The following is a 9,396-nucleotide window of genomic DNA, read 5'->3' as shown; positions in this document are numbered from 1 at the left end:
ATTGTGTAATACAGAACAGAGTCAGACACTTCACGTCCATACACGTGAGAAGTCAGAAAAAAAATTAATTATAAAAACATATAAAAAAAAGAAGCTCAAGTTTTTTTGTTTGTGTAGCCACCTGTGAGGATGTTTCCTGGTAATACACAGATAACTTTGGCACATCTAAATTTAATATATATATTTTTTCATTCACTTGTAGAGTTTAATTTCAACAAGGGCACACAGGGTATCCAGGGTATCCAGTCCCTAAATATTTTTATATTTAGGGACTGGATACTAAAGTATAGTCTGTCTAAAGTACAAAAATGTATTAATTCGTTTTTCTGCTCTGAAAAAAACAAAACCCCTTTTGAGTCTTTATATTGATTATTAACATTGAGTCTCAATTGCCCAGCATTGCATTAACGTTTTCAACCAAATGACTTCAAACTTTTTTCAAATATTTCTGAAAGACCAAATACAGTAACACACTCTCAGTGGTTTACTAGCAACAAATAGATATACATACCTTCAGTCTTGTGTCACAGCTGCTTATCCAAATTTCATCCCAATGATGCTCTGCTGCACTGAGATCTGGTGACTCGACGCCATCTGAGTACCGCGTTTTTCGATCTTCTGTTGTCTAATTTTGATGAGTCTGTGCAAAACGTAGCCTCAGTTCCCTGTTCTTAGCTGCCGCATGTAGTCCATCTGCTTCAAGGTTGGATGCGTTTTGCTTTCAGAGATGCTCTTCTGCATAGCTTGTTTGTAACTAGTGGTTATTTGAGTTACTGTTACCTTCTTATCAGCTGTAAGCCCTGAAAATGGCCATGCTGGAAAATCCCAGTACATCAACAATGTCTGAAATACTCACACCAGCCCATCTGACATCAAGAACCATGCCACGTTCAGTCCTCTTGAACTTGTTCAAACTTGACAGGCTGTCTTGACCATGTCTGCATGTCTAAATGATTTGAGTTGCTGCTGATGTGAAAGGCTGATTAGATATTTGGGTTACTGTGATGGGCAGTGAAACAGACGTACCTAATAAAGTGGTTGCTGAATGTATAGCGTGACTTCACTGGACTAAACAGTAATTGGTCCTATGTTCTCAGACTGTATTTTTTTCTGATGCTTTTCTTCATTTCATCAGTTTTGTAAAAAAAAACAAAAAAAACCCCACACACTTTACATTTCATTTTTGTTTCTGAAACGTTTTAATTCATTCATTAGAGCTGAAGTGATTGGCTGATTATTCGTGTTCTGACAAATGTGAAAATGTTTTTGATTGTTGGAGTGTATTTTGCACAGGTGAGTCCGTGTTATGAAAAATGCCCTAACTGTTCTGAGTGGTGGGAAAGACCTTTCTGCTGTGAGAATTGTGCCAAATCGATTGAATAAAAACTGTAACATGTAATCACTAAAATACAAAAATCATCTGAAACCACAACACAGACTACACACACAGTTTTTATGAATACGCTCAGAAGTGTGTGGTCATAGGACAATGTGATCTATCTTCCACTCTGATTATTATAGGACAGTTTAAAAAATGAAATGCCTTTAGGCAATTTAGGAATTACGTCGCTGCATGGGTTACAGGATTACAGGTCATGTTATATATATATATATATATATATATATATATATATATATGCAAAACCTCATGTTTGTTTTTGTCCCATATTGGCACTAATACCTACAATATTTACATACAATTTATGTTTTGATCCTTACACCATGTTGATCAAAAATGCTGCTTAAAAACTGGGTTTATTAATAGACTAGAATGCACCTCTGTTCTTGTAATTTCAGGTAGATGCCACTAGAGGACTATAAAGCTCATGGATTATTGTACACATCTATAAAACATTTCCATAATTTTAAGTTTTTATGTATCTGCCTACTGTGGAAATGTGACAGAGAGCCAACTGTCTCTCAAAAACACAGATTTTGAACAGTTATTGCAAGCACATGGGTTTTTTTGTTTGTTTTTTTAATTTCTCAGTGTCGCCTGCAGAATAATTACAAGAGTAGTAATTACAGGTAAGTTGGGGTGGAATTCTCCGCTCTGTTTGTTCAGTTTACACATCATGAACCCTCTGCTTAAGTGCTTTTTCTTCCTTTCTGTCCAAAGTCACAAGTTGCAAACCCCTGAAGGAACTGCAGGCAATTAAGTGTAGGAGGATGAAGATAATTACAAGCTTACTAAATTCAGTCGAATCCCCAGATCCCAAATCTTACCTGCCCTCCTCACTCTGAGTACCGTGTCTGAGGAGCGTGTGAGGGCATGATCTGCTCCACCACAAGTGAAGACTCACAATCCTTAAACGATGATTAAATCACCCACACATGTGTGAACACTATGATGCAACCAAATTCTTCCTGTGAACTGATCACCAACTTCCTTTGTTTTACATGTACACTGAACACACCCTTCTATCTTTAATGTACAGTATTTTTACAAGAGGTTGTCAAGTATAATGTTTTTGTTTTTTTAATTAAATAAATGAGAGTAAATGTGTGACTTCTCTCTTTTACAAACTACATTCATTCAGAAGTTTTTATGTGGAATTAATTAATTATTGACATAGGCTGTGGGAAACTGCTACTATATGTTAATAATATTAATAATATGTTGGCTGTCGAATATTACAAGCTGTGTATGATCAAACATTGTTGGTGGTGGTGTAAGTGGGACTGACTCGAGATTTATTGCTAGATCGTATATAAACGATAGGTTGATGCTCAGCAGTGAATTTTGAAGGTAAGCCCTTTGTCAGTCATACACTAGTTAAAAGACACTATTACATATTTCCTCTTGAATTAAACCATAATTTATAAAATGACACAGCGTTAAATTGGCCTTGAGACTAGCATACCAGACCATAAAGTCATCAGGAAAGTGTCTGCAGACATCATAAATCAAAAGCGAAGGGTCATTTTCTACTACAGTCATACAACAAGACTTTTTGCAACCATGAGAACTGCCCCTACTGACCATTAAAAAAAGGAGATTTAAGCATAGACTGTATTTAAAGTCCAGTTCAGTTGCTTAAATTAGCAGATGTGAGGTCTAGGAGCTAAAGCTGCATGTACCAGCACATCAGTTAATCAAATAACTACAAGCTTTATCAGTATCCTGAATTTTTTTTTACTCACATTACAACTTTTTGCATTGGCCTGACTATAAAGCTCAAGAGGTACCACTTAGGTTTAATGCAATTTTTATAGTATGGCTCAAAAACGTACATTTGTGCATGGTAACTCACTGTATACCTAATACTATCTGGCTCCAGTGTGTCTGAGTCATCAGAGTAACAAAAAGGCCCAAAAACTCTTGTTCATGTGCATTTGAAAAAAAAAAAAAAGAGGAATAAGGTTGATTAAACTTTGGATATGCAAATAAAGAAAAAAGTTTTCTACTTTCTACATTCTCTGAAATCATCCAGAGTTGGTCCAGAAAGGTAGAACACACATTTCCACACAAAGTTAAGAATTTAATTATTTGTTTATTTATTAATTTATTTACGTATTTCTATCTCCAGAATCACCCACCCGAAAAATATAAATTCCGGTGTATTCCAAAAAAAAAAAGAGAAAGGAAAAAAGGAACAATGGCATCTTCATCAACTGGATCAAAGGAATTAATCAACAAAATCAAAGAGGCAATAATTATTATCATTATTACAATAATAATTCAATGATCAGAATATCCACATTCATAACAAATCCATATACAACTGCAATACACTCTTCAACACCACTCTTCCATTAATATACAGAAAATCCCCAAATGTCTGTCCTGTCATAACAACAATAGAGGAGCTTTCAGGGAGGGTGGGGGCTATGGCTTGTCAAAGGGTAATGGAGATGAGCGATCAGCGGAGGTAACGGATCTAAGGTTAGTAAGAGTATAAGGGGGAGGAGGCACACTTATTTAGTAAGGACCTATACAAAAACGAGCAATGGTGAGTAATGACAGTAGACTTTCATGGAAGGGTTTGCCAGTCTAGCCGCACAAAAAGGTTAGACGGTTCCATGAGAAGCAGAATTTGGGGAACAAAATTTCAAGAAATATATAAGGGTTGTCTGAATAAATATATAGCTCTGAATGACAACCGCTGCAAACATATAAGTGAACGCCAGATACGCAAGAACTCAAAAGAGGTTGAGAATTTTTAAATAATAATAATAATAATGGATACTTTATTGATCCCCATGGGGAAATTACTTGTTTTTCTCTGCATTTGACCCATTCACTCAGTGAAGCAGTGGGCAGCCCACTAAGCAGGCGCCCGGGGAGCAGTGTGTAGGGACGGTACCTTGCTCAGGGGTACCTCAGGGTAGCCGTTAAGTGGATTCGAACCGCCGACCTTCCGATCATGGGGCGACCACTTTACCTACTGAGCTATCCCTGCCCCCTAAAGAAATGCAAATGGAGGTTTCTGGGGGGCAAAAAAGGTCTAAGTCTATATATGTACAAACATTGCTTGGTCACCCAAATCTACTTAGAAAAGCTTTTTTAGTTGGTCAGAAAATGAGTGCAAGCTTAATATTACGTGAGTTACTTCTTGTATGAGAGCTTCAAGAATGCAGCTAGAAGTGACAGACCTTGCTGATATTCTAAGTCTGCACAGAAAGTGCCTCTGATAGCTGTCAGTACATGTAAAAACCTTTCCATGCCTCAATATTGGTAACTTGAGAAGACCTATTCATAGAAAGAGAGAGAAACATTAGAGGAAAAAATAGCTGTACACTCTGCATATACAAACAAACTGTATATACACATAGACATACCATATATACACATGTATCCAGTATATACACAAAGATTGAGCCAGTACACACACTTATATACAAACACATTCACTCGTTTCAGCAGGACCTCTAACATGTCTCTCTCTCGTTTCAGTCAAAAGTGGAAATGGCAGGGATTTCAACTCAGATTGGTGTCAGTGGAGTCCATCCATAGAAAGAAAACGGGGAGTTTTACAGCAATTTGACTGCAGAAATGTGGCCACACTGAAACCAAGAGTTCATCCTCTGCTTGGTTAAAACTCTACAGACAGGTAGTCGAAGTGGAGTACAAAACGATAGCTGTAAGAATGTCCTTATCCAATCAATTTCACATCGTCCGTATATGGAGAGCTCCATGGCGACATCTGTCCACTTTATTTCGCTTTTGAACAATAATAACCAAGAGCAAGGAGGGATCAGGTGTCAGCAACGTGCAAACTGTCGTAAGGGGAGTAGGTGAAACACGAGTTCATCCCTTTCGCTGCAGTCTTTTGGGGCAACTCTTCTTTCCAAAAGATTGTCTCAGTAAGAAACTCGGTTCATATAAAATGGGTTATTTATGAACTTCCATTAGATAGAGGCATCTATCTATATCAAGAAATAAATATCTCCTCCGGAAGATTTTAAACGAAGAGTTTTTCTTTAATTGTAAGAATAAGCAGTTTCATCATAGAAATATAAATAATAACATTCTGTCCGGCTTTTCAAAGTCTTCACTGAAGCAAGAGTATTGTTTAGAAGCGGTTTTACGTTATGAATTAGGCTGTGCATATTTAGGTTCCTTTAAAATCAAACGCTGAACGAGATTCAAACGGAAGAGCTAAAAACTACGAGGAGAGAAAAAGATCAAGTGTGTCTAGAACGAAGTAAGACTGAAGTGGTTAAATGATGCTTTTTAAAATCCTAGATGCATAAAGAGTGAATAGATGAAGAGGAATCAAGGGGTAATTTGAAAAGACTACAAGAGAGATAGATAGAGAGAGAGAGGCAAATAAATGCTATGAAAGCAAATCAGCTTGGACTGAAAATTTTAAGAGAAGTCAAGCACCTTTGAAATACATCTTACCCACCCCTCTCTCTCACTTTGAGCATCGCGCCTTCCTTGGCTTTTGTGTTCCTCCGTTCTGCTGATTGATCAGACTGCATAGCTGTTCTTTGCATGCTCGGCAGGCTGACAACAACAATATCTGTCCAGCCTACCTTTTGTTTGTAAGTCAAATGTAGATCCAACCATGAGGCATCAAACATATTAAAAAAAATCCTGTTATCAAATCAGAGAGAGAGGGCCCAGTAAAGTGAAAACAAAAAAGCCAAAAAAACCCAGCATTTCCTTACATGGTCCGCTGGGGCTCTGCACCATCCTTTGAGCAAAGAGAATGGGACCAGTGCCCCAAGTTCTCCCTTTGTCAGCCAATCGCGTCACGAGAGAGGGCTCTGGACATTTGGCCATGCCACCCTGCAGACTGCCGATGGTGCATCAGCCAATTAGGTTCCACATTGTCCTCGATGAAGCTTTGAGAGTGGCTGGGGGAGAAAAAAGGGAGACAGAGAGAGAGAAGAAACGGGGGAGGGTGCTTGATCAGGTGCTATTAAAGCATAGCTATTGACCGAGTATCTGCATGGTGGCAGTCTTTCCAAAGCTGGACTCGTCTCTTTTTATTTTCTATAGTTTTTGTGTTCAGCTCTGAGGCAACTGCTTGTTTACCTGAGTCACTGAGGTATTTTCACAGCAATGTTAATTTCTCAATCACGGATCATATCACGTCTCAGAAAAGACACTGATGTTCATAACCTAGCCCGCTTTGAATCCAACATTCACCACACAAGTAAATTCACAAGAAAGAAGTAGCCCTAAATAGACAATCTTTCCCTGCATAAGACTGCTAGCATTATAAACATTTGGTGGTTCAACATTCACTATCATTAGAAGTCTAATCTAAGCTTAACCACTGCAGGCCATTTTGACCTTTGACACGGCAAAAACAAAAATGTTGTGGTCTGTCTAAAGTGAAAAATGGCTGATGTGAAACACTTCTTGAACTTTAAAACAAGCCAAGTTGTTGCAGAGCGACACCGGTGTGTGAGGCTACAAAGACAAAAACAAATTCACATCGAGACAAACCTTACAGCAGACAGTTCATAGACAAAATGAAGGAATATGGATACATGTTGCAAACATTTCAAAGATGTGTTTTCAGCATTGGACACATGAGAAATCAAATCATGAGTTCATTTGCAAAGTACATCAAACAATTGTCTAAATTTTTTATTTTATTTTTTGCTTTGTTTTCAACAACAGGTCTCTTTTCATTTAAAAAAAGAAACCTCAAGTTAAGCAAACTACACACAGTAATATATAAGATAATATAATATATAATAATTTGTAGAATCAGGGATATAATTTATTTTATTGTGTTACGCAAGGCTTTATAAGGTGCATTTGGTTGATGACTAGCTAGTCTACTGGCCAAAGGATACTCAATGCATCTATCCCAGGCACTTAACGGCAGGCTTAGCAAACCTAGAAATGGTCTTTTCACAGATATTTGTAAGGAAACAAAATCCTCTTTGTGTTTGGCAAATTTGAAAGTAAAAATGGGGTAAAATGTAGTGTATGCTCAAACCAACTACAAACCTGTTTTTACTATTTATTTGTTTTGGTGAAAATTGCAAGATAAATTATTAAAGGCTGTGTCTGAAATAAGCAAAATAATCATCTTCTAGAAAAACACAAAGAATCAACATAATTTAAGTGAAAGAAAAACAAACAAACACTGAATACACTTCATTCATCCCTGTCTTTCAAAGTATTAAAATTACTAGTGCTAGTTGTAAACTACAGATAGCCTTTGGAGGCAAAAGTGCAATAGTTGATCCATCAATTCTGAGCCTGGGAGCTGCTTTTATTAAATGTGATTAAAATCAGAGATTGGAGGAGTGCAAAAAAACCCAAAAACAGATATGGAAACCCCAACACCCCCGTTTAAGCATAACACAACATGATGCACAAAGAACAAAGACGGACGCACACGGAACATATTGGGAGGGGGAAAAAAAGTCCTGTCAAAGACAAACTGCAGAAGAGAGAGAGAGAAAAGACAGTGAGTGAACCATGAAAGAGGCAGTGCTATGGCAGACACAGACAGCTGACTTGGAAAATGGCACCATTTGTTTCTGTTTAGCACCAGTTTATCACAAATCGGTTCTGAGATTGAGAAGAGAAAAACTGCACGAGCTCAGTCCAAAAACAAGACGTCCCTTAGATTGAAAAGAAGAAAGAAGTTCCCAGAAATGTCTCTCATCACTCAAACCGCTATGATGCTTGATCTTGTGTCTTTGAATCTCTGTTTTCGGCCCATATATTGTTTCCCTTACTTGCAAAGCCAACTTGATCGCCGTCTGTTAACTGTATTGTAAAACCCTGTTGGAAAAACACTCAAAGGCACTATGAAAGCCAGACCACACTGCCACATTCCTACTAAAACAAACTGTAGCCTGGCGTGTTCAGGATATATTAATGCATCTACATCCATGGGAGTCAAGGGTTACTGTAAGCTAGCTTCTAGCTTCTAGCACTTCTTTGCTAATGGCTACTATGAAGTCTTTGGGGTGCAAGACATTCTATAGTTCTTGATCCTTACATGTTTGTTTCTAGTGGAATCAAAGACAGGCGATGAGTGCACGGAGCACATATTCACATATCTTGGTATGCATGTTAATGCTTTGTTTGACAGATTCAAAGTACGTAAGGTATCATTGTCTTGTCCTGCAAGACTGATACTATCTGAAGCTCCATGTGAGCATCAAGAGAACAAATGTCCATTGAAGAGCCCTTTATGTTGTGTGTTAATGTGTTAAGCACTGTACAGTAGCTGTATGATTACTACTCGTCTCCTGCTCGCTTTTCTTCTCTCTCTTGCCTGGGCAATAAGAACATAAAAGGTGATTTCTTTTCAAAGAACTGTCTTGCTAAATGGGGAAAGGGCAGGGGTGGTGTTTTCCTTTGGGTCATCTCTCTCTGATTTGGCTCAGTGCTGTGTTTGACCTACTCCCCCTTCTTCTGCTATGCCTGTAGTTGCTGCTGCTGTAGTTCCAGTTGTCTGTGAGGTTGTCATTGGGGAAGATGTTTGGCTGCCACGGAGCTCTCCATTCTGACTAGGATGTTGATGAGGAGCGGGTAGAGAGGGAGGATCTATGGTTTGAGGGAGGACTCCATTGTGGGGCGAGCTGACAGAGGAAATGCCCGAGGAAGAGACTCTGAGGCCTTGATCGTTGGTTACTGCTCCACCTCCTCCACCTCCCCCTCCACCTTCAGTTTTCACACCGGGGTCTGCAGAACCCAGGGAGGAAAGCTGGTCCTCCTAGCGAGATAGAGAGAGAAGGGAGGGGAAAGAGGAGTGGGAGCAGGGAGAAATGGTCGTAGGAGAGAGGCCATTCAATGAAAGATGGGAGGGATGTGAGGAGTTGCAATAGGAGATGTCCAATCAAGGCAGACATGTAAAGGGAAAAAATACACGTTGAAGAGGTGTGAAAGTGTGGGAGAAAGGAATAGCAGTGAGATAAGGATGGAAAGAGGATAAAAGAGAAAAATCACCAGAGAAGGACATGATTTGA

General features: G+C 38.7%; 1 protein-coding gene across 10 annotated transcripts in view; it reads right to left on the bottom strand.

Annotated features, from left to right (window-relative positions):
* Window positions 1–3,474: 3,474 nt before the first annotated feature.
* Window positions 3,475–9,396, bottom strand: part of syngap1b (synaptic Ras GTPase activating protein 1b) — a 179,095-nt gene continuing 173,173 nt past the window's right edge. For 7 of the 10 annotated variants that reach the window (XM_086312376.1, XM_086312377.1, XM_086312382.1 and 4 more), the window contains one exon: window positions 3,475–9,143. In XM_086312376.1, the coding sequence (XP_086168502.1) occupies window positions 8,811–9,143 (333 nt within the window). In that variant the 3' untranslated portion in view covers window positions 3,475–8,810. The remainder of the gene's footprint in view (window positions 9,144–9,396) is intronic. The other 3 variants (XM_086312378.1, XM_086312381.1, XM_086312379.1) reach the window with 2 other exon arrangements.

The sequence above is a fragment of the Aulonocara sp. 'chitande type north' Nkhata Bay genome, linkage group LG11 (assembly GCF_057382095.1).
Source record: "Aulonocara sp. 'chitande type north' Nkhata Bay isolate Kocher_YH1m ecotype deep benthic linkage group LG11, A_spYH_male_GT1.1, whole genome shotgun sequence".
NCBI lineage: Eukaryota > Metazoa > Chordata > Actinopteri > Cichliformes > Cichlidae > Aulonocara > Aulonocara sp. 'chitande type north' Nkhata Bay.
This window is presented reverse-complemented; position numbering and strand designations above follow the sequence as displayed.